The following is a 26,435-nucleotide window of genomic DNA, read 5'->3' on the forward strand; positions in this document are numbered from 1 at the left end:
CGGGTCCTCGCGATGTGAGTCCGTCAGTCTAACGACTTGACCACCACTTGGCTGAACATGTCATCACTGAGCTATAGAAAAAATAAAGAGAACACTCTCAACAGAATAATAAGGCACAGCTCTCAGTTGTCTGATAGATTGTGACATATGACAAAACACATCTTGAGCCTTGACATCGAGTCGGTCAATTCACGTTTGATATTCACGTCGGCGGTGCAGTGTTGGTAAACTGAAATTGGTTTTCTTTGGTTTTCCAACTTCGACGCGGGAATGTAAGCTTACTTTTCCGTTAAAAACTCTCGCCACAGAAAGCAACAGACTTACAACGGTACAACAATCATCACACTTCACTCACAATTTGAAATATAGATAACAGCAGATACATTAAACACCTGATAAGCACTCAGAACTTGGTCTGCCACGTAAACACACTTTTCCGGCACAATTCACTAGGCAGCAAATCTTCTATGGCGATAGTCCGGAGCTGCACTGACTTTGAAAGAAGAAAGATATTGAATCTGTTAGCATCCATGTGCACTGATCATATATTTGTGAGAAAACACAGGAAATTAGCAGTTGTCGTAGGAGGTGAGAAAAGTCACCAAGCATTGCTGAAAAAAACCCCACCAGAGTTGGGAAATGACACGCTACACGAAATGCTGTCTTAAAGATCTTTATAAGTACTTTGTTGGGAAATGCAAAGGCGTTGAATTAGAGAAAATCTCCCTTTATTCTCGTGTATTTCCCAGGGCACCTTTTTTTTTACCACCAATGCGTCTGGTATTGAGTTCCATTGTGCGATAAATAAGGATAAAATATTTGTGGGATGTTTTTTATAGTCTAAACTCTGTCTTCTACTAACAGACATGTCACTAGTTATCTGCAATCTTCTTGAATAGATAATGTCCACACAATTCTGTAATGTGATTAGTTTAGGGATTATTTTTAAGCTTTACATTCTTCTGGTTTTCGTCATCTTCTCTTGATACATATTCTGTTTAAAACAGGAGTAGGTTGTAGAATATTTTGTCACTCAGATTCATAAAATTTTATCGATTAATAAGTTTAATCCGATTTTTGCTGTCACAAAATGCCGTTGGTGAGGACATTTGGCGAAGTTGGTAAAGGCAAATAGCATAAGTAGCCAAAACTTTATATCACAGGAAATTTACTGTGTGAAGACAGACGAATCTTCTTTCCATACCCGGTCGCTTTGTTTGGTCGGAGAAGAGGGCGTTGAAATACTTTGCTTTCTACCAGTTATCCGGCCATTGTCGAGAAAGGTTCTACAATGTGCAGTAGAAGAATAGGAGAAATAAATACGGGGGGTAAGAAATTTGTCTCGAAGAAGCTCTCCGAAATCCTAGGGTCCATAGATTTTCACTCCTCTGGTAGGTAAAGAGTTAAAGCATGCGCCCACCCAGGCATGGCCTGGGGTTCCCCGGAGAAATAAAAAGAAGTTGAATTTTCCGAGGATTTGCCAGGTAGAGCCTCAGTGAACTCATTTGGCCCGGGGGCCCATGATGCTATGGGCCCAACCGGGTACGGGGGGCTCAAGAGAAAAGGGGCCTCACAAAAATGAGATCTGGTTGAAATTTTCGAGAATTTTGCCAGAGGGCCTCAGAAAAATCACTTGGCCCGAGGCCCATGATGCTCTTAAGACGGCCCTGGCTACACAAATGTGAGCCAATCTCCAGGTTAAAAAGTCTCGCCGCCTACAACAGTATATACTATTCATTCGTTACACTTCATAATTTAAAACCGAGCGCGCTCAGGCTCCGCTAGCTCATTGGTCGTGAGATTGTGGGCGCGTCAGAGAGAACTCAGACCGGTATACCGGCCGGGAAGGAAAACCCTCTCTAGAACAACATTCCCGGGCACCCTTCCCCCGCCAGCCATCGAGCAGCACAGCCCCATCCCCCCCCCCCCCCACACCCAAAACCCCTACCCCGGGCACATCACCACTCAGCAAAGTCAGTACGGTATTGCAAGTATCACTCCTCTTCGGTATCGACATCCGTGACAAGGCTCTTCCACTGCCGTCATCCCATGGCACCCGAAGATCCACCCACGCCACGCGAAGAAAGGCCCCCGACCACCCCAATTATTCTCCCTCCCCCCGAAAACATTGATTATGCAAATGATAGAACAATATTGTAACAACCAATACAAAATCGTGCCCCGCTCATGCACGTACGACGTCGTAACAATTTAATAGTTGGTGCAACAACCGATTCGTTGGGGGGTTCCGCGGGGGGGGGGGGTTCATGTGTGGTGTAGCAGTAGTAGGTAGGGGCTCGGGGATCCATGATGTTCTTAAGTCAGCCACCTCGTTGGGCAATTTGCCTGTTGTGGCGTTGTATTTGTATTTGTATTTGTATAACAACACCAGTGGGGGGGGGGGGCAGATGACATGGGGCACCGGTGGGTCTATTTGCAATTAAAACAAACAATTCTGAGAAATTGAATTTTCTGGATGTTCTGCCGAAACTGATATTTGGAAAGATTTTCTTTCCAAATATGAGTTGCAACAGATGTACAAAATTCAATTTCTCAGTATATTTCATGCCGAAAAAATACCATCTGTGCAAACAAACAATTCGTTAGAAGTTCCGGATATGAATATGGGCAAGGTGCATGTCTAGTTTAATAGTTATAAATTGAGGAAATAATTTTAATACGTTATCTCTGTAAACTACGGAATTGAATTTCCGTTGGCTTTGTTGAAAATACCGGGATTTGTATTAAATAGTCGGGGTGGTGAAAATACGGGTTATATGGTTATCCCATGTAGTTTAGTTTAGAACCGATCCCATGTAATATCAACAAACTTCCTCATCAGAAACAGTGATCCCGGCCGTGTGTTCTGTTGTCGCCGCCTCACTGGCGGACCTCACTGGCAGCAACGTGCTCAATTCAGGGTGAAGTTGGTGGTATCTCCATCTTTGAAGCAAGGGAAGTAAGAGTAACGTATGATCTGCCTCCAAAGTACATCCTGGTGGCGTAGGGCCAACTTCTTTGGGAAAAAAAAAAATCTTAATACGCTAGTGCTACAAAACACCCAGCAGCCTGGTCGAGCGATGAAAACATCGATTCTCAAAAAGGCCCATGAATTGTGGAGGCCAGAAGTTCTAAAGAAATCATCAGTAAACTACTATTCCAGGAAGTTGGCCTATTCCTGGGAGAGCACGTATGACGGATCTCTTGCAGCAACACTGTTCTTTCTACCGCTATGGTGGTCGAGTGGTCATAGTGACGGACTCGTGTTGCGAGATCTCGGGTTCGAACCCTACCGTCGCCACAATGGTGGTCGACTGAAGTTGGTTTTCTATAGTTCCAACTTCAAGGCGCGAATGCGAGCTGATCTCCTCTTGCAACAGATCTACAAACAGTACAAATGTAATTCAATCACAACATATCACTCACTTCACTTCTGAAATATAGATGGCAGAACTGAAAAATCAAACATAACACATACATGCGCTCTCAGACAGTTATAACTGTCCACTGAGCTATAAGTAAAGTTACTTATGGTAAGCTGTCTGAGAGTGCATGTAGTGAGAAACTCACTAGGTAGTAAATCGCCCATAGATGGTGATAGACCTGAGTTGTGCTCGGTTTGAAAGAAAAAGAAAGAAGCAACACTCTCTTCTTCAAGGCTCGAACTCGCTCTCTGAATTCATTTTGAACATGGATGTTACATGCCCTCTCTGCAGATTGATCAAGGAAACAATAGAACACTGCTCTGAATTGTCACACCGTGAAATGTACCTACAATAGCCTCCAGATGCGGACGAGCGCGTTGTCTAAACATGGGAAGATCACCTGAAAGGGGAAAAATCATGAATGACATGAAAGCGCTGTTAATGCAGTGACATAGCAGAAGGAGCTATGTGTAATAAGAAGAAGCACCGGTGCTGCCATTCTAGTCGTTATAAAGGCATATTTTTCCTGAATAGTTTGCCGAGTCACGTCAAGTCAAGTTTGTTGCCTGATTGTTGTGGTTACTGTGAAAGGGGCTTTTCTTTAAATTTATTTTAAGGGTCGTTTAATTTACGATCCTATCGTTAAGTTCGAGTGAGCGTGGAGATGTCGTGTTCAAACTCTGGCGACTGTACAGCTTGGTACCATCATCCCATTTATGATAGGTACTGGACGCATTACCAGTTGATGCAAGAGTGGTTTCAGAATTGTAAAAGTTATGAACTCGTTGGTAGAGATCGGCCGTCGCCGAGGGGCAGGCCATCATCATACGCTCACCGAGGGCCTCCACTCATTCCGCCCGTAAACCATCATCACCGAAGGAGAACAGCTCCAGCACGTGGGAGGTTTACTGACTGCAATAACAAGTATCCCCGATTCAACGAGGAAGACTCTATTGTCCGGGTCGAGGATGAAGTCGGCGAGGAAGAGGAGGAGGAGGACGAGTCGGACATGGAAATGGAGTTTGTGGTCTCCGACGATTACCTGGAGTTCATGAAGCAGTCGGAGGAGTTTCGCAAAGAGCGCGACGCCGAAAGGAAACGTGAACTCGGCGCCGATGATGTGGAATATGTCGATATATCGATGCTCACGGTCGAAGGACTGCCTAGAAGCGGTAAGACCGACATGCAAGCGAAAGCCGTCGACAAGTCGAGGAAAATGAAGGAATGGTACGGTGCGAAGGCGAATATCATGGCTGGGTATGAGGCTTGTATGATCGCCACCTTCCAGTCATACAGGGTGAAATACAATCCTTGCATGTGGCCGGCGATGCCTTTGAACCTGAAATTTGACTGATGTTTTTCTGTTTTAATTTCGTGTTACATATCATTTCTACGTTGTAACTGGTCTATTTGCTGCCTTTTTTTTATTTTCGAAAATGTAAAAACTTTATAAGGGAATTAAATGATAAAAAAAAAGTTTCATTCATGGTTCACATTGTTAAGAAAGTTCACCTTTATGTTGAAGTAAATTTTCACAAGTAGGTAGAAAGATAAGCAAGATTTCATCTTAGCAGTGTTTTGATCCATCTGTGTGTTTATGTAATTCCTTAATCCAGTCAATACTCATTATAACAACTTCATGTTAGAGCGACTATTCTATTACAATGATTGGTGGCATTAGTCACAATTGTTTTCGTACAGCCCCTATTATGCATTTTTTCCTTTTGGTATAACCACCACCCGAAAAATGCCAGTTTTCAATGGAATGGTTAGGACAGTTATGAGTGTCAACTGTACCACTTTGTTTGAACATCGGAATTTATTTTGCTACAGAAGAATGAGTATAGATAGAACCTGCTTATTTGGCATTCCATTCAAAGTAACTACCCTGTGCAATTATAAATTTTTGCCATCTTTCGTACAAAGAGCCGCAACTAGATGCTTGGTCACCCGGGGCAAGTGCACATTTTTACGCCCCTTGTAATGTTGAAGGAGAGGTTTCAGAATGAAATTTGTGCCCCCTCGGGTCCAGTGCCCGGGACATGAGACCTGTCTGCTCCCCCCTAGTTGCGGCTCTGTCCTCTAGTGCCTTCATCGTTGCACTTCAGAAGCATAGAATCATTGCACTTTAGATTTTTTATCCGAGGGAAAAGTCACTTGGGGCAAAATCGGGAGAAAGCTGGTTTTGGAATGTGATGATGTTTTCATTGGTAATTTGACACTAGGAGGGACCTGTGAGCTAGTGCATTATCACGATGAAGTACCCATGACGGCTTTCCAAAAATCTGCTCTCTTGCATCTCAACGAATCATGCAGATGTTTAAGAACTCACAGGAGGGCTGTCTTAAGAGCACCATGGGTCCCCGAGCCAAGTGATTTTTCTGAGGCTCCTACCTGGAAAATTTCAATCAGTTCTAATTTTTGTGAGGCCTCTCTTCTTTTAAGGCTGTGTGTTAAAACATTTCACCCAGGTCACTCCTGGTGTCAGATTACCTGTCAGAACATAATAATCTGATACTTCCATAACCAGCTTCCTCCCCTAATCTTGCAAAGTGTGACATTTCCCCTTGTATAAAGAATTTGTTTAAGGGGTAACGATTCTCAGGTTCTGAAAGTGCAGTGACGAAGGCACTAGAGAATATGGAAAAAGAAGCCGTGCAATCCGCATTTACATTTTTGTATGAAAAATGGCAAAAATGCATTATTGCACAGGGTAGTTACTTCGAAGGCTGTATCAGGTAGCAGTAGTAACGTGGCAGTGGTTACAGAGTATCATGGTAGCAGTGGTTTATTTTTCAGCCTACGTGTTTACAAATCTCTCCATAGCTCAGGTTATTGAAATTCACTCTGAAGAGAGCAGACAGACAGACTTTCACAAAGGTCAAAATTTGCCATTTTCACTTCCAAATATGAAAGGCAGATGGCAACATGCATAACTGTAGCGATATAAATATATTGGGCCACACATATGCATGCACACAAAATATTGCATGTACCAAGTAGTTAGAAATTTGCCAGAGGAATGTTTATGATGTGCATGTGTGCACAGTTAAGTAGAAGCTGAAACTATACTCGGGAATGGATCCAAGTGTGGAGGGGGGGGGGGGGTGATAATCATCCTTTCTAAGGCCGGTATTGCACTATAAAAGGTTTGGTAAAAGTCCTTTTATAAAACTTGAAAAATGCAGCCAATAAAGTCACCGATTGCATTTTCTAGAATGTAACCAATAACCTTATTGGTTAGATTTTTCAAGTTTTATAAAAGGGATTTTATCGAACTTTTACAGTGTAATACCGGCCTAAGAGCCGAACAATGGGAAAATTTTGTGTTTCTCTGAAATGCAGGATGAACTGCATACTTAACTTTGATAGCATAAATACCTCAAAGTAGGGCTTGACAAATCAGAAACAAATTTAGGTGCAGTAAAATTTCATTGGTGCCAAGCATTCCCCCCCCCCAAAAAAAAATTAGTCCAAAATAGTGCCAGAGACTTAAGGACCTCTTTCTATGCTAACAGACAAACGGACAAAATTTCTGACAATTTTGTGCTGCTTTTATTCAGTTGTATATAAAAAAATCAAGAGCCAATGTTGATTTTTTGTTGGACATGGCATGTGTGATCTATCAAGCCCTGTGTTAAGACCATACATACATAGCTGAAACATTTGTATCAATTTGTTAAAAATTCCCTGGAGGAATGTTTTCTATATAGATGCATATTTTATTAATTAGTAATAATTTGAAGAGCTATTGTATGTTGTTGGGCAGAATGACGGGTTACAAGGCAAGCAACCGAACAAGTGCTTGCCTAGATTCATTTTGTCACGGTTCATCGGAAATATTTGTGCCATGCCTGCTGGTTCTTGTGTAACAGCTGTGATGAGGCAGTCTCATCCCGTTTGTAAGAAAAAAATATATTTAGTTATTATATACATATATAGTGTAACGTAAACCCTGCTTTTCAGGTATTTGAATCTGAAAGTTATTCTATGAATGATTCATCTCGTTCCAAAGCTGTAGTGACTTTGAAAGGGTGCTTTGGGTACTGAGCACCCACAATATTTTGTAACTCGAGTCTGAGCACCTACAAAATAAATTCAGAAATCAAAATCTCCAATAGAAAGATCAAGTCGAGCACTTACAGGGAGACAGACATTGCCAGACGTCCTCATTTTTTATGTCATTTCAAGTGTCTTACCACGTTTTAGAAAATTTGCTCGTTTGTCCTGCTTTTCAGGTTTGCGGAAATTATTTTTTTGAGGGTGGGAGGTTTCACTCTGAAACACTCGCGTCTCCTTTTTTTCCCACATGTTTTGACAGGCTTCGACCAATTGCCATCAAAGTTCTCAGAATACAAGAAGTTGCCTCGAAGCTGGGCAAATGCTATCCTATGGCCCAGGATAACATGATAAATAAAGTCTGATAAACAGCTTTGGAAAAACAGAACTGCAACATCCATTTTAAGAACAATGTACCGTTGTTTGCTCACCAACAGGTAATGCAGTAGGAGGAAGCGGTTACCTCTCATTCCTCTGAAATAAAGAAAATAGGATGCAAACATCGCCTCTGGCAAAAAAAAAGCAATGCTCCCAAAAGAATAAAAACCTAAGGGTGTGGAGAAAGAAAATCTCGCGCCTTGCTTCAGGCAAAGTAATAAAACTTGCCAGACTAAAAAATTCATTATAAGCGAGGGGAGAAGAATCGTTATTTGCTCTTTTTTTTTAGCGATTCTGTGTTATGAAAGAAATACTTTTTTCTGGATATTATTCCGGGGCAAACTCGGAAAGAAAAGTCTACTAGTCTTTGCCGGGAATCGAACTCAATCCTATTGCAATTCTGCCAAGCGCACCGTTTATTCGGGAAAAATTATTGCGGTGTTAGTATAGTGGCGCCATCTGTTTTGGAAATGTGGAGAGTGGGATCATTAAGCAGGCGTTTTTTCTGAGTTTTCGAATTTGGTAACCCTACCCACAGGTCTAAAACAGTTCAGACGCATCTGTATGAAAGCATGGTCAACGGTTGATTACTTAATAGGTTTGGCTTGCTAATGCACATTATGCTTACATAAAAACCGTTCTATAAACACAAGTGTAAGCGAATAATACGAACGTTTTTAACAACTATCTGTTGCGAAGATGAATTTTTTGAAAGAGAGAAAATTCAACTGCCTTTGCGGGGAATCGAACCCACATTCTTTCACTTTTCGGGTGAACGCCCTAGCCGGAAAGTTAAAGGACGTGGGTTCGATTCACCGCAAAGGCAGTTGAATTTTCTCTTTCCAAAAATGCATCTTCGCAACAGGCAGTTGTTAATAACCTTCGTACGGTAGCGGAGGAGAGTGACGTCATAAGCGAATAACATTTTGGTGATAAAAAATCGACCCTCCCCCTTCAGTTGGCGCCTTCTGCGGCAGCGTGGTTCGCAGGATTCAAGGTCTTGCCCTGCTTGTAGGGAATATTCTGTAGTGAAGTCTAAATGACAGAATATGAGTATAATGCGGGGCTAACGAGAAAGAGAATGTATTTCTCGTTAGCCCCGGTATAATGTTGCAATAACTATACAGTAGTACCTCTCGATAACGGACATACATGGGACAAAAAATTTTGTCCTCTAATGGGGAGGTTGAACTTCGTTTATACGATTTCACATTTATACAACGTTTGACTTGGTCGCAATTGGTTCCTATACATTTTAATGTCAAAATGTATATTTTACAGTGTGTGTGAAAGTGATACACTGGTGGTGATGCATATATCACGAATCGTCTCGATAAAGATAGTTTGATTAAATTCCACTACATTTGTCACTTTTATAGGGGGGGGGGAGAGGGGGGGAATATTGCAATTTGCCTGATTCTACTGTCCGCTGTTGAGAGTGTCCGCTTACGGGTAGCGAAATACATTAAAGTCCCTATTCCACGGGACCCGGGATCAGAAAAGTGTCCGTTAATGAGAGGTGTCAGTTAAAGGGGAGTATCGTTAGGGGAGGTTCCCAATGTATTAGGATCCATTCCCAAACTTTTTGATGTCGTGGACCCCCGTAGTGAAGATCAACGCATCACGGGCTCTCTTGAATTAATGGCCAGGGCCGTCTTAAGAGCATCATGGGCCCCCGGGCCAAGAGATTTTTCTGAAGCCCTACCTGGAAAATTCTCGAAAATTTCAACCTTTTCTCATTTTTGTGAGGCCCCACTTCTATTGAGGGCCGTGCCCGGGTGGGCCATGTGTTAAGACGGTACTGTTGATGGCCAAAGCAACATGGACACCCTGTAGCGGTCAATTTCTCTCTACGCCGTCATCCCCTTCCGTAAAATCCAAAACGTATTGTTTTTTATAATTTGCAATCACAAAAAATTGAAGTACTGTAATTAAATTTTCATAGCACTAAATACAGGGCCATGTTAAGAGCATCATAGTCCCCCCCCCTCCCCCGGGCAAAGTAATTTTTCTGAAGATCCTCCTTATCAGGGCAGAAATACCCGCCTACCAATTTACGTACTCTTTAAAAGTGGTTAGGGAGCTAGCTTCTGACTGTGAAGGTCTGGGTTCGAATCCCGGTTCCGGCATATATGTCTACTAACGCACTAACAAATTCTCTGGACGGATCGTAAAGATCTCTTGGGAACACATGATGCTCACAATAAAAAAAAAAGAAAAAAAAAGTGTAACTAGACCTCATTATCACGATGCCTCTTCTTTACTTGAGGCCCCCGGGGCTTTTGTAAGTAAAAATATCTTCTAAACCAACGGTTCTCAAACTTTTGTCACCTGCGCGTTCCTTGCGCAATTCATGGGTCCATCAGTGGCTTGCCTGAATTGATTGTGTTAGGTATTTTCCCATATAGAAGAACTACTTCAAAGCATAAATAGGTATACAAATCAACATCTCCAGCTCGCCGTGACTCCCCTGACAGATGTTGGCAGGGACGTAATTAGGTAGGAGCAGGCGGTTCTGGTGCACGGGCGCTGGACCATAGGGGGAGCAAGTTTCACTCTTTAACCTCTCCATCCACATTTCAAGGGAGTGCAACATTACAAAATGCGTACTTGCCCCAGCTGACCAAGCGTCTAGTTGCGGATCTGCCCTTAGGAGCTGTGACGCACACTTGGAGAAACACTGTTCTAAACTATTCTAAGGAGCCGTGACGGCAAAGGAGGAGCCGTGGATGACGAAAGTTTGAGAATCACTGCTCTAAAATTACAACTGTGCTGCTACATCACATGCAGTCAAGATTCAGCTTTTAACGAACGAAATTTTCGGCCCTTTAGAATATACGATGTTCTTTAATTAGATCGGATATAACGTAACGAACCAAATTTTCGGTCTCGTTCTTCCAAAGATCCCGTTATAACGGTGTGTGACTGCATATGATACATCATAACTTCCATCCTAGCATTACGACATCAAGTCTCACAGTCTAGTTCTTAAGTTTTTACGTGCAACTAAAATTTTTGATTTTGAGGGAGCATTTTCATGCCAATTGTATGTGAAGTATCAGTATGACCGCGTTTTTTCTAGAAGCATTTAATGCCTATTCTTGAGCATCACGTGTCAATCGAATTTCACAAAAATACTGTATATTAGAAATTTTATGGGTTTTCCATTCACTTTCACACGATGATATCTCCAGTTTTTAGTGCGGTAAAATAAAATGTACCATTGAATGAGTTTGACCTCTTTCTTTTTTTAAGTTTCCTCGAAAATCGTTTTGTTGCAGCAAATTTTAAAGCTCCTAAACTTATTGGCACATATTATGTGCTTTTCTCGGAATTTAAGATAAAAATCGCATCATAACTTATGACAGCTGTTACCATTTCCTCTTGTATTGCGACAATGGCATTTAATGGTTTAGTCTTTCACGTGACCCCGTAACAAATTTCTAGCGTATTCTTTTAAAGTTTATTTAGGGTAAAAACCCGTTGAAAAAAATTTGGTGGAAGTGCGCGCGGGGGAAGGTTCATAAAACTAGTTCTATTGAGACCAAACTGCATTTCTCGTGTTCGTTAATTTTAAGAGAACGGAACTAAGTAACTCGTCATTTTTAGAATTCCCCTGAAAAAACAACTTCCTTGAGTACTTTCTTTTAATATAAAAAAAGTGAAACGAACTGAATACGCTCAGGAGGCAGTGCGCTGTGTCCCTTGCGCATGCCTTCCTTCAACCATATTATGGGAAGCCAGCTGTATGAAAGGAGGTAGGGGGATTTAGGGACACATTCCCTAGAAATAGAATTTTTTTTTTAAACAGTAGTTCTAATTTTCGATCCGTGACACGGTCTAGCAAAGGACCACTTCAAAACCTTAAACAGGCGCATGTTAGTGTCGTCAGCTCATCGTGAATCCCCTAGAAGCAGTGACGTATACTTTGAGGAGCATTGATTTGAAAATTTGAATAATAATAATAACCATTGTTATTGGTGGAGTCGAATGATTAAGCTTACCTCCCTACTAGTTCATCCCCCCCCCCCACTCCCGAATAAAATTATGGTGGTATCGGTTGTATGGCCCGCAAAATCTGTCAAGACTCTAGTCCTGAGACACAAGAGGCCAACTTTTCTCTTAATTTTTTTTACAATACATTATCTAAAATGAAAAGGCAAAAGACCCGTTAGACAGTAAGAAAACTTGGAACAGGGTCCCATTCAAAAATGTGGTGCCCGTGTTGGGTGACAGGGCCTCCAGAGCATTACTTTTTCCGGTCGGGAATACGACGACATGGGTTAAATTAGCTTGAAAGCAACTTCGATGCGAACAACTTCGCTACTTGTGATTTTTTTTTTTGCATGAAAATTTTATTAATGATGTTATTCTCTACAGCAATGGCTCTTAACCTTTTCTCCATCCCACACCCTAGTGCAATACGACTTATCTTCCCGCACATCCCTTGGATAATACGTTTTCTATATGTTAGAAAATTTATTTTTTTCTGCCATTAATTACATTAATTAATCATTAATTAAATTCTAGAAACTCTTTTACTTCCGTTTTCGGTTATTATTTAATTTTAGCTCTTTTTTTGAAAATTAATGCAAAAATCAAACTACTAGAAAATAAAAGCTACAATAGTGGAAGCCTCTTATTAGAAATACGGATAATGTTATCATTCGGGTATTGATATCAATTTTCAAAAGAACGGAACGAACCAATATCATAACTTGGGAAAATATTCGTTTGTTTTAGGACTTGGGATAATGTTATCAATTTATTTTTTCCGTCGAAAGTTTTTTTGCACATTCTGAAGGAAGGTTTGACCAAACTCATTTCCCACCACCCCCTAAGTTACCGTTATCAGGCTACTACTACTACTTAACCGTGCATGCACCTCATACACATTGCTCTATGGAATTTCTACTGAATTGGTACATGCCGGAATGTGTGACTACGTGTTGTGACCCTAGCCTGGAAGTTTATTTTTGTTTTGTAAATGCTTGTTATGTAGTAGTGCCATCTGCGATTGATTTTTTTTAAACATTAGTGAAGTGTAATGATTGAATAAAATCGTTATTCAATCCTCTTTCAAGCATATTCCTCTGTGGAACTTCTTACGAACTGGTACATGCTGGAATGTGTGTGTACGTATATTGAACCTTCCGTGAAGTTTGTTTCTGTGTAACGCTTGTTATGTGTAGTGCTGCCATCTGCAATGAATTTTTTTTAATTATGAGTTTTTCTCAACTCATAGTGAGTGAAGTGTAATGAATGAATAATTGCACCATTGTAGAGCTGTTGCTCTCTGCGGTGAGACTTTTTAACGGGGAGATCGGCTCGCATTCACGCCTCGAAGTTGGGAACCGCAGAAAACCAACTTCAGCCGGCCACCACTACGGCGACGGTGGGGTTTGAACTTGAATCCTCGTGATGCGAGTCCGTCACTATTTAGGAGGCTAGAAAGCGTTCTATTCTTCCCCACCCCGTTGACAAATATTACCGTACTCAATGTCGTTATCAGTCCATAGTATTTGCTGTGATCCATGTACGCGTGTAATTGCTTTGTCAATGGCCTTCCTATAGTGAAGGCAAATGTATAACAAAAAATGTCCTTTTCTTCAGTTCTGGATCAGTTTCTTTTAGTTGACCAGATTCAAATTTCTTTTCCAAGAGACTTTCTCAAGGCATCTAAGAAACATATTGTACATTGAAAAAAATATCGTAATTCGTGGAATACAATAGCGGGGTATACAAAATGCGGAATTTTAGCTCAAAGGAAAAACAAAAGTCCCGTTTTAGAATGTTCCGTTTAGAAAAAAAATTGAATACGACTAAACATTTTTCACCTCGTTCAGACTATAATTTACTTCCCGTTCAGGATTTCCCCCTCAGGTGGTGTTCACAGCACTCGTAAGCGGACTTCAAGCATTGGTCGACGTCTACGTCCACCACTGAGCTATAAGGAAAGTTTCCCTATAGCTCAGTGACGTCCACACTGCTCGAATTGCCCGTTAAAAATTGGCTAAAGAGCACTAGCGTACGCGTGGAAGTTCTGTGGTTCAATTTCCACCATTAGCTGAGGGTACAGGGCAGTGTTTCCCAACCTTTTTGAAGTTCGCGGCACCCTTACGAGTAACATTAAAAACTTGGGGCACCCTTCACTGTGTAAAAAATATATCAATATAGAGTTTTATTCGATTAATCATTAGCGTAAAACTTTTAAATGATACTTAGAGCACAGATATCGGGCCTTACAGTTGGCAACGAAACACGCATATCATCCTCAAGGTCTTGCGGTGTATTTCTTGCTTTGTACTTTATTGTCTCCATAATCAGAAAAGGCTTGCTCGCATAGATGGCATGTCGAAAAGAGCAAAAATGCGTTAATTGCTTTCTTCATTAGATTACGATACTTCTCTCTCAGTCCAAGCCAAGAAGCAGCCACGGAAGCCTCCCTCTTGGTGAACATACCTTTTAGTGTGGAATCAGCGCAACGATCAATTAACTCATCTCTTTCGCAAGCGGTGAAATCTGTTTTCTACGCACTCTCTGCGAAAAATCAAATGGTAAGACAAACCAGTCGAGATTCTCAGTGGGAGAAGATTGAAAGTACACATCTCTATTGCATATGCTGCAATCTCGAAAAATGAGGTCTCAGCTTATACGAAGATGATGCCACTCTTCGCTATTACTACGAAGGTTTCAACAGCTGGCTGATGCGATTATAAGTTCAAGAAAGAAAATTCAACGGGCCTAGAGGAGAATCGAACCTACGTCCTTTCACTTGCCGGGTGAGTACCCTAGACAAGTGTTTCTCAACCGCCGGGCCCCGGCCCGGTACTGGGCCGTGACATCATTCATACCGGGCCGCGACTGATCTACCGCGTTTCCTTTTCCCCCCATTCATGTTCCGTTAATCATGTGTTTGACCGGCCCTTCTACTCACAAAAATAAATGAAACCGGGCCGCGGGCTTTCAAAGGTTGAGAACCACTGCCCTAGACCACTAGACTACAGAGCCAACGGATTCTCGTTCCTTATAGGTCGTATACTCTGAACGGGGGTCGTACATGGACAGCCAGACCTAACACATTGCTGATACCATGGCCCCCACATCCTGAAGCAGGGCCCCTAGGCTGGGATCTTCTACGGGCCGACTGACCAGACTTTCACGGGCCCCCTTTATTAGGAATTTATAGCGTGAATAAACAAAAAAATTATTAAAATCCTCCCGGGCCCCAGGGCTAGAGCCTTGTCAGCCCACCCCTTGGGGGGGGGCATGGATGATACCGCCACCAGATGGCGACTTACCCGTTAAGTCTGTCATGCATGAGAGTAATTAATTCGACTTAATTTATTTTAAGACTTGAAGTGGACCATAATATATATATTTTTTATTCATCTCCATAATATCCCGTGACACCCTTAGCCGATAACGCGGCACCCTAGGGTGTCGAGCACACAGGTCGGGAAACTGGTATACAAATTTCTCCCCCTTGTTTTTGCTTATTCTCTCTCGAGTAGAAAACGAAACTACACATTACTTAATTTTAAAAAAAAGACGTTCTCCTCTTATATTGAAAATTCTGCGTACGCTACTCTTGGGGAGTATACCGAAATGAAACTTCAATCCTTCAAAGCAAGTGGACAATTGATAAGGTTTTTCACAGTCCACGTGAATCATGGGTTTTGACAAGAACCTCTTTGATCCACGGACAATAGACTGTCCCACACAAGCCACAGCAGATCACACGAGCACAAGCAGTGTGATATACTTTATCGGTTATCTCATTACACACTGCACGTATATACAGTATACTACCCCAAGGTACTATTTTATTAATAGCGGAAATCGACTTCAGCTTCAATTGTCTCTTAAACTTTTGCTACATGAAACATGATCCTTGGATTTGCCGTATACGTTTGTGATCCTATAATTATCGTAATAGAATATTTACGAATTTAACGTGTTAAATTGTAAACCGTTTGAAACCGTTAATGATCAGAGTTTAAATTTCAGCACCCAATCAAAATTCAATATAAAATACGTATAACATATGAAAACGAAACCAAAAACCACTGATGGAGAGGAAAATCATTCTTTTTATTAGTAATTCAAAACGGTCTGATTTCCATTTTGTAAAAAAAAATCGAGCAACATGAATTCAGTTTTTTTCTTCAGTTCACAATGCATTTCATACTTCAATCACAATATTTTACATAATTGTAATTATAATCACCAGGAAAAAAAAAATTTCCAGTCGTGCGTAGAATACTTTTATACCACTGTGCCAATGAGAAATTTCGTTGGCACGTATTTGAACGAGAAATAGAAATTAAAAACACCGAGTTTTTATGAATAGAGTGATGGCAAGAGCACATCATACTTTCGAATTCTTGAATGGATTTCCTAGAACCTGACTGGATTATTTCTTTCAATGTCAGGGCCGTAACTTCGCAGGGACTACCGGGACAATGCCCAGGGCTCATATTAACGAACATATTACATTCATACGAGTAAGAAGGAAATTTAGATTATCGTGATTGGCGTCTCCGTCACCATTGGAAGTGTTCATGCGAAGTTTAAAACGAAGGGGGTAGAATAGCGAATTTCTGTTTCGAATTTCCTTGCTGGCAGTCTCTTTTGGTGAATTAACAACTGAATCGGTGAAATTCTCAAAATAAGGTGAAGGAAAAAGAAAGTGCCTGTAAGAAAGTAAAAAGAACGATGGTTGTGTGTGGTGAAAAATTCCAATTCTGACTTCGCCTAAAACTTCACCAAGAATTCTGCTAATAGTGTTTTATTGTGACCAATCAGGGGATTCTAAATTTTTTTCCTACTCGTATCAATGTAAGGCTTGTTAATATGCACCTGGGACTCTTCAAGCTTAAGAGAGCACCCCCGCCCCAGGAAAGCTATATGCAGAAACATCAACTTCTGTGCCCCGGTACTCCTGTAACTCCCCGTACGTCTCTGTTTGATGTTAGGATTGAAAAAAGGCTCCGATTGAGAGAAATTGTAAGGACGTGCTTTCATTCAATTAGTGGACATTTTATAGGAATCGAACGGAGCGAAATCTTGTGCATGCACCTCGTACTTGAAAAAACACGGAAGCAATTTTGGCACCATTTCGCCAAAAAGTACGAACTTATCGGAGAAATTGTACAGTGTGATACTCGAGAATTCAACCTCTGTGTGGTGGCACTAAATAATACCGCACTTCGCCCATTCTAACTTGATTCCTCATGTGAGCAATTACTTTGACCTCTATGATTCAAGTCCACATCCATGTATGATTTCCCATGCACCTTATGCACTAAGCAATGTGAAGCAGTTATACAAAAGGGTGTCCCAGAACCCCGTACTGCTGCACGTCAAGATAAACAGTTCTTGCAGTGAAACCCAGGACCGCAACCCATGTATCTGAGAGATACGTGCATTCCCTCACTTCAGAAGTCGCCAAAATATGGTAACCCGACTTACAGGGAAATTTCATACTCGTAAGGCTGGGGGTATTATTCCTTTCAGCCACAGGCTGTTAAGGAGGGGAAAAATATCTTCCTTTTTTCTCTCAAAAGGTATTACGTGTGAGGGAAATATTTTCCGCGCCTTTTCCTTCTGTAGATTTACTTTAAAAATTTTCCTCCCTCTTTTGGCGTTATTGGCTGAAATTACACATTAATATACAATTAAAAAAAGTCATTTGCGACACAAGGTTCCATTGCAAAAAAAAAAAAAAAATACTGTTTGTCTTGACGTGCACTAACACTCTCCTCATTTTAGTGGTCGAGTTTTGGGACACCCTGTATAAGGGTGGGTTGTATTTTATTGTGCATGAATATTGTGCTGCACGGAGAAAAAACTTAAAGTGGTCTTTCTGTTTTAGAGAAGTCGTAGTACGTGTTCTTTCACTTCTGGAAACAATGTAGAATGAATGGAATGCAGAAAATGTATAACAAACGTAGGCAACATAAAAGTCCTTTTCCATCGTAAGGCGATGTCAAAAATATCCACGACAAAAGAAAGTCTGTCGTGGATATTTTTGGTTAATCGAGACCATAACGTTGTCCATTTTTTTTTTGAGCATCAAAACATGGTTGCTTCTACTCTTCCTTTTGCTTCCTCCTGTTCTTCCGCCTTCGGTTCCTTCGTCGCCTGCTGCTGGGTCTGCGTCTCCTGCCTCGTCCTTCCTCTTCGTCGTCATCGTACTCGTCGTCGTAGTAATCTTCGTCCTCCTCGTAATCGTCATCGTCGTCGTCCACCTTCGCTGGTGGTTTCTGCTTCTTCTTCTGTTCCTCCGGTGGTATCGTCGTGGTCTCCTTCCACAAGTCGTCGTTCCTGTAGTAATACTTCTCGGAGCTCGGGCAATCCACGTTGTTGGCGAATCTGCACGTGAACGTGGTCTGGTCGTAGAGCGTGTAGTTGGCGCACAGGAAATCGTAACGGGAGCCGGCGAAGCAGTAATGGAAAAGCTGTGTGAGGAGATAGAGAGAATATGAGCGGAAAAATTCCGATGTAGAAAAATGTGATTTTACTCTGAATACTTTCACAAGAAATTTTACACGAATAATATTTGTTATCTAAAGCATTTAGCAAATTAATGAGCTGCTGGCTTTATTTTTGACATACGACCTACAAGCGCAGCAATGATTCGGATACGTTCGACCACCGATTGGAGGACCAAGATGGCTATTCAGCAATAGGTAACTTGGGGCAAATGACTTGAAAACTCATTTCCGCCATGATGTGGGTCAACACTTTGCAGACAGAACACCCAGCAGGCAGGGCCTGTTCCTGATAAGGTCGGGCGTGGGAAAATATTAAATTTTGGGCCCCTTATATGCAGTGCCGTAACTACGCAGGTGCAACATGTGCACAAGGCCCACTTAGAGGGGGGCCCAGAAGGAGCCTAAATGCAAATTCTTGCACAGAGTAGGAATGGCTAGTTATAGCACTGCTTCTATACCGTGCCTGAAATGCAAAAGGCAGTTAGTTTCGGGGCCCTACAAATTAGTGGGCCCTGGGCACGAGACCCACTTGCCCACAGACCCCTGCCAGCTGGCATTATATGTTTTACTACTACTTAACCGTACAATGCTGCTCGTAAACATTCCTCTGATGAATTTCTAATGATTCGGTGCATGTCGGACATGAATAAAACATTAGGGGGGAGGGGGGGCCTGAAAGTTGCCGTATACGGGCCTCAATCCCTTAAGCAAAAGCGGGAGTGGTGCATTGCATATTCATTGATTATTGGGGGGGGGGGTTGCTCATACAGCCTAAGCTCCCAGGTTCTACTGCCTATGATATGTGTGGCCCTAAACTATTTATGATGTCAAATTTATGCGTGTTTCGTGTTGCTGCCATCTGTCTTCAATATTAGAAGTGGAAAATACTAGATTGATTGGGTTTTTAAGCAATACAATCAACGCTGAAAAGCCATCTTAATGTCCCCGGGCACGGCCCGAGAGTCTTCTGATAATGAAATTAGGTATTACGACTTTTTTTGCCTTTTACAGCATGGCCCAGGTCTTCTTCGACCCTATTGCGGGAGAGCGGTGGAGCCCCGATTTGTTTAAGAGGAGCTACTATGTTTTTCAAGAATATTTATGTGAATTAGTAGGCGATCACTTTTCCAATTAATCACATATGGGCTCCAGAACATCATTTTGTCTGGAAGGGGGGATGGTGTTGTTAAGATGGCCCTGAAATGTGATTTCAAGCATTTTTGTTTGTGTTTGCTACAGTATTGATTTTCCACTCACCTGGCAGTGATGTGGGACGCTAGCGTAGTAACCGTCCTTCTTATCCTCGCAGTCGAAATCGATGTCATCCGGGACTTTGATGTAAAACGGGTAGTCCGTCAGATCGAATCCTTTTAGTTCCCTCGGTCTGTTCGGATCTCTCAAGTAGTCGACGAATCTTCCGTCCGTCCTCGGCTTGTATTTGCTTCTCAAGTGAGGCGGTATGCCGCCTGGTGCAGGGGTAGTCGAAGTGGACGTCGTAAATTTCTTGGTGGTCCGTGGCGGTAGGGTAAGCGGAACATCATCTGGTGGCGGCTGGAACTGAGATTCGGGATCGAACTTCACCGGGGTCCTCGATGTCGAAGGTGATCTGGCACTGGAGGGTCTCAGCCCACGATTGAGTGACGGTCTCCTCGGTAATGACGACGCCGGTTTTTGAGTTGTCGTGGTCGTGCTTGTAGTTGCTATTGGCTGCTTGGGATCTTCCTCTTCATCGTAATAGTAATAGTAGTACTCCTCGGCTGGGGGAGGAGGCGGAGTTGTGGTAGTAGTTGTAGTTGTGGTTGTGCTTGTCCTGGTACGGAACCTGCCCTTGGGCCTCACTCTGCCACCAGTGCCAGAGCGTCTAGTCGCTGTCGAGTTGCTGCTTGTGTCCTGCTGAGACGCCGGTTTTCTGAGACTACCACTAGATACTTGCGAACTCCTACCTGCAGGTCGCGATGGAGGTGGTTTGTTAGATGTCTCCGAAGCTGTATCTGCTCCCCTGGATGATACTGATGCTGCACTTCTACCGGCTGTCCTTGGTGGAGGGGGCTTATTCAGTATCTCTGCAGCAGTATCCCTCGATGGTACAGCTGCACTCCTTCCACGCGGTGGCGGAGCCCTGCTCAGTATCTCTGCTGCGACGTCTATCCTTTGAGCAGGTGACGATGACAGACGGGAAGATGATGGCCTCGTAGAAGGTGTAGTCTTAGCGGGGGGAGAGCTCTGAAGACTAGAGCCGAACCTCGGCCGATTAGCCAGCCTGTTGAAAGCCGATATACGATTCGGTGCTTTGGCTGGAAGTGGCGTAGTCGTAGGCGGTGCCTCCGTCTGAAGATATTCTTCGGACGTGTTTTCGTCTTCCACTTCTTCCGGTGGTTGCTGGCGACCGCGGAAGTACCTACGAGCCGGCGGTGGAGCACCGCCATCGTAACTGTCCTCTTCTTCACTATCATTTTCGATGGGCCCTTCCTCTTCTTCGAGCTCTTCTGGCGGAGGGAATTGGCGACTTCTGGACAGTGGGAAACGTGCAGACTGGCGTTTCACCTGAAAGAAGGAGAGATAGGAATGAAGAAATTGTCAACATCTACACTTGAAATTCATTCATCAATGACAACCTGTTAAATTAATTGGGAAATATCCCTATGTGATGGACTCATGGACTCATGTCACATCCCCCATTATATCATGAGACGAATCTTAAGACGCTTTTATTTTGTAAAATTTGCCCCGTTTCAACTAATTTTTTTTTAATTATTTGACTGTTTTTAATTGAAAACTACGTTTTTGAAGTACGGATATAGCCTGGTTTCATAGAAATACCCTTTATGGAGCTGATTTGATTCGGCTTCAAAGCAACGACATCGACGAATAGGCCTCTTTATATAAAAGATTGTCGACTAAGAGGGTATTTATTGACACTCCTGCAATTTTTAAATTGATTAGATTTGTTTAGCTGCATTCAAGGGAACGCAGAGAAAGCGAAAAATTCCATCAACATGGATGAATAACTGAAAAATATACACATCTCGAGTATGATAAGATTGTGAGAAATAAGTGATAATCCGACCCTAATCAAGTAGATGGCTGACAGGACTAGTGTGGAGGCCCAAGAATCAATATCTTAATTTTTAAAAATAAATTTACTAAGAAAAATTTCACTGAGATTCTTGGCCTGGAGGATTGTTGGGTTCCGTGGGCATCAGTGTATCGTATATTGTGCGCAAGCGTCAGAAAGCGGTCAAAAATAAGCGAAGCAATTGTGCTAAATTCTGTTAATACGTGAAATGTTATACTTACCAATTTGTGAGACTTGACTGGATTTGTTGATATGCATACTAGAAAATAGGTAAAAAAAACACGTTTACTCACAATGCGTCAAATACTTTATACACTTAATCAAATTTTACCTCTTAAAAACTGCGATACAACTTCAATAGATTCAAATAAAAAAGTTATTATGTATTAATTTCAGATTCCTAAGTGGGGTACTAAAATTGACCCGGAGGAGAAAGAAGCCCTTTTCTCGTCTGAAAAAGTTAATCCACTGTTGTATTAGACACAGATTGTGTTTCTTTCAATGGGAAATTATCATTTTTCTTTTAATGGGCTTTTTTCGGGTGAAAACTTCGTAGATTTAATGCATTCGCCGGACGAACGCAGTAAATAAAGTTAGTTTAACTAAACTATATATATATAACGAACTTTTGAAGTTCTTTAGTTTAGCTGTATCAGACGATATTTTTAGATCTTCAAATGGTGGAAGAATGACTAATAAAAACGCTTGATGGCTTGTCGAACACAAAAACATATCTCTTTGTAACGTAGTTGTTACAATTGTCACCTAGAAGCTCATTAGTCATTTTCACGTGCCATGACACCAGCGGACATCGGGTTATTCGGACCACTGCTGCTGCTGCTGTACGGAGCTTTTCAAAGAGAAATAGGAAAAAAAGTGATCCACAGTGAGCGACGGGTGACCACAATGATCGGCTGAAGTTAATTTTCTGTGGTATTCAACTTTGAGGAGCGAATGCGAGTCGATCTGTCCGTCAAAAAGTCTCGCCAAAGAGAGCCGCAGGCCTCTAAAACGGTAAGATATTCAATCGTTACACTTCGCTCGTAGTTAGAAAAATTTATGGCAGATGACAATACTACACATAACAAGCATTGCATAGAAACAAACTTTACGTTTGGTTCACAACACGGACACGCACATTTTAAAATGTACCAATTCGTTAGAAGTTCCGCAGAGGAACATGAACGAGGTGCATGTACGGTTTAGTAGTAGTAGCAGCAGCAGCGATCCACGGGTTGTCGAATTTATAGGTTATGCAGTGAAAACATCGAGATTTTCCAAGTCATATTTGCCGAAGAAAAAGAAAAACATTCCCGAGGGAAAATAATACGCCATTTTCTCGACTTAAACGAAATTCTCTCGTGAAATTTACTTGCAGGAGCGGATCCATAGCGATGTGTGTGTGTGTGGGGGGGGGGGGAGTGACTTATTCAGTAAGTTCGTTTGATTTTGAGAATAGACAAATTTTTTCCCATATTATTCGGTCCTTGGAGAGGGCGACAGCTCTCATCGCTCCCTCGTGGATCCAAGCCGGTTAGACTAACATCATGACAATCTCCCTGTCCTAGATCTGACTTTTTCATGCAAAATAATAGAGACCTCATATTCCATGCCACCAAAATATTCATACTCCAAGTTACAAAAAAATAGTATGTTGCACTACAGCGTCATATTCATATATATTCATTACAAGATAACTACAGCGCGCGCGCGCGCGTATACTATACTATAATATTCCAACAACCTCAGTTCTGAGTTGCTCAAAGCATGTGTTGAATGAGTGTTTTTCGTACGTGTTATGTTACCTGTCGAATCTTGACTCACGCACATTTCTAGCAAATATTTTTCCTCTCAAAAGTAACATTATTTTTGCTATAAGAAATATTCGTAAGCTGTAGTGATATATGTTTTTAACTTTTTTTCCTCGATTTTTAATAGAAAACGCTCATTGGGCGACAGTGTTCAATGCTGAACGCGTTTCATTCAACATTTTACCGTGTCAATTCTATTGGTTACGATTGATTTACAGTGGATGTTGCTTTAGCATATTATGTTTATTGCATTATTTTACGATTCATATTAATCTCTGTATTTGTACATAAAAGATTATTTTCCTATATGCCAAGTACGACATGGAACTCGAGAGCCTCAGAGCATTTTATAGCTCAAACTTCAAGTCACGAGGGAGAGAGAAAGCGAGCGATTTTCACATTTTGTAAGATGAAGCCCATGGCTATGTGCGCAGCTTTTTACCGTTTCAAGTCAATATAAAAATTCTCCCTCCCCCCGATTCGGGAAGTGTATAGAAGAAAACAAAATGGAAATTTATCATTTTTAGAAGAAAAAAAGCACTTCAATCATTGAAAAATGAAGTAAAAGCTCTTAAGAAGCCACAGTGAAGGCCTCGAAGTTTGAATGAGGACATCTGAGAGACAGGTAAATGGCGACTAGACGTCTTCGAGGAAGACGAACTGTTCCACTTCTGGCTTCTTTTTTCTTCTATTTTTTTTGCTGAAAGAGGCGGGGGAAGAACCGCACCGAAGGAATGTCAACTTTCAAGTAATATTTTGCCATTAAAAAAAATTCTCAGGGTCGATTTCACTTTTAGTGTGGTTTTTGGGTTTCACTTTTATGTGTCAATTCTAGCAATCATTACTCACTTTCTCTACTTTCTCGGTATTTCATCGTTCTTATCCCGCCTCCCTCTTTTCTCAGCTCAAGACCTGGATCTTGTACTAAAGAATTTTTCTATCGTTGGATTTCTTTTTGACTTAAAATTGAGAGTTTTGGTCCTCTCACTAACAATGTTGTTATTTTTCATTTACACAAATGATATCAAAAAGGAAACATTTAATAAATTCTGCTATTAAGAGCCTTTTGGTTGTATCAGATTGAAATTGAAGCCACTGACTTGGAAGAGATATGATGAACCCCTCATACCCGTATGTATACTGCTTGAGAAATGATAAGGAACACTGTGTTGTTTTCCCATCATACCTAGCGATAGACATCCTTCAACGAAATGAAACTTGGCACATTTTAATAGATATCCTGAAGTAAGTATCTGTATATTGCAAAATGAAACAGATATCGTTACATGGCAAAAAAAAAGATAAGCAAAAGAAAAGAAGATGCTCCTTACAGCAATTGTAGGCGGTTATGAAAAGTGTTTGTTCTGCCGGAGATAACGACGGATATGAGTTCGTCAGTATGAAGTGTGACCTCCTAGGGTACTGATGTCCATTTGGCATCCGCTGTGTATGCTGTCCACCAAATTGTTGAGGAGAGCTTGAGATTTTTTCCCTGCTAGTCCTTCAAGGTGGTTTTGAGTTCCTGTATGGTTCAAGGAGTTTTGTGGCTTTGAGCAATACGTCTGCCAAGTGCATCCCAAGCATGCTCAATGGAATTTAAGTCGAGTGAATTTGCCGGTCATGGCATGGGCTCGATATCTTCACTTGTTATTGTGCCGGACACTTAATTTGTCCTATGCGCCGGGCATTATCATCTATGAACTGAAAATCTGGACCAACTGCAGCTCGGAAAATACGGACATGACCCAAGTGAATGTCGGTGTAATACGGCTGTGATTTTACGATACCTCAATCACAGATATGAGACGGAGTTCTGCCATTGGGCATGATACCAGAACATATCATTACTCTTTGCAATAGTGATCTGTTTTTTGACATTCCACTGATGATAATGAGTTCCCTGCTCTTTCCACAGTAGCCGGTGTCGAGAAACACGTAGATACGGGAGTGTGATTCGTCTGAGACCATGACTCTAGAGCACTGCTGCTGTTCCCAACGAATATGCTCATTACACCTATGTAATCTTTTTCGACAATGATGTGCTTGTAGAGGAATGCGTTTTACAGACTTCCTTGCATATAAGCCAACATTATTTAATCGCCGTTGCAGTGTAGTTTCTCGCAAATTTGTGAGTTCCGTTATCACGGTCTGCGGCTATCTGGGTAGGAGTAGAATTCCTGGTTTTTTTTTCACTAGGCTGACATATTTATCCTCTGGGGGTGTGGTGATGCACCCATGGCTTCCAGCACCCGGCAGACGTATTGCTCAAAAACATAACCCTCCTCGAACCATACAGGAACCCAAAATCGCCTCCAAGGACGAATGGGGTGAAATCCCTCAAGCTGTCCTAAATAATTTGGCGGACAGTATGCACAACCAATGGCAGATGTGCACCAGTACATGCTCTATACTGAAGTACTTATATCTGCCCTTATTTCCAGCAGAACGAGCACTTTTCGTAACTATTTACAATTGCTTTAAGGAACATCTTTTTTTTATTTTGCTTACATTTTTTAGCCATGAGGTAATATTTATTCCATTTTGCATTATAAAGATACTTCAGGATGTCTATTAAACATGTGCCAAGTTTCATTTCTTTGAAGGATGTCTATCGTAAGGTATAACGAAAAATAACACCGTTTCTTAGCATTTGTCAAGTAGTGTAGTTCGCAAACATGTCTCTGAGAAAATTCTAATTGGTGCATGCTGAGAAGTGCTTCTATATATATGTGTGTGTGTCCCTATAGCACGTATAGGCCTATATGACAACTGAGGTGTGCGTGCATCGTGTTCAAGATATGCTACCATCTATCTGTCAAATTGAAAGTGAGAATGGCATTTGCTCGAATTTTTGTCTTTCGTAGATATCGTGTTACTGGACCGAATACTCTCCGTGAAGAAATTCTAAATAGAAGACTTTTGTCTTGTGTTCATTTCTTAAAAAAAAAAACCCTTATTTTTCAAAGAAATGTATTGAATTTTTTTCAAATTTCAGATTTTTTTGTTTTTAGATATGAAAAGGATTTCTGGGAAAAAAATTTCTATGTTATTTTGTTGACTGTTACACTAACCTCTTTATTCTGTATAAGTTTTAACTTTTTGCATTGTAAGTTTGTCTAAACTCGAGTAACAAAATAAAGGATGGGCCATCTGCTCACACACAAAATTAAAACGGTAAGTACAATCT

At 41.5% G+C, this 26,435-nt stretch overlaps 2 protein-coding genes across 2 annotated transcripts in view; one reads left to right on the top strand and one right to left on the bottom strand.

Annotated features, from left to right (window-relative positions):
- The first annotated feature begins 4,089 nt into the window (after positions 1 to 4,089).
- LOC149084340 (gem-associated protein 8-like) lies at positions 4,090 to 4,779 on the top strand. The gene has a single exon (XM_089235306.1). The coding sequence runs from the start codon at positions 4,090 to 4,092 to the stop codon at positions 4,777 to 4,779; it is 690 nt and encodes a 229-aa protein (XP_089091432.1).
- Positions 4,780 to 15,935: 11,156 nt separating this feature from the next.
- LOC149084341 (uncharacterized) overlaps positions 15,936 to 26,435 on the bottom strand; it is a 35,104-nt gene continuing 24,604 nt past the window's right edge. The window contains exons 3-5 of the mRNA XM_089234714.1: positions 21,659 to 21,696; positions 19,619 to 20,905; positions 15,936 to 18,325 (exon numbers count right to left, since the gene is read on the bottom strand). Coding sequence (XP_089090840.1) covers positions 17,957 to 18,325; positions 19,619 to 20,905; positions 21,659 to 21,696 — 1,694 coding nt within the window. The 3' untranslated portion in view covers positions 15,936 to 17,956. The remainder of the gene's footprint in view (positions 18,326 to 19,618; positions 20,906 to 21,658; positions 21,697 to 26,435) is intronic.

The sequence above is a fragment of the Pholcus phalangioides genome, unplaced genomic scaffold (assembly GCF_987345545.1).
Source record: "Pholcus phalangioides strain wild (caught in Gottingen) unplaced genomic scaffold, Ppha-v1.0 ptg000008l_1, whole genome shotgun sequence".
Classification (NCBI taxonomy): domain Eukaryota; kingdom Metazoa; phylum Arthropoda; class Arachnida; order Araneae; family Pholcidae; genus Pholcus; species Pholcus phalangioides.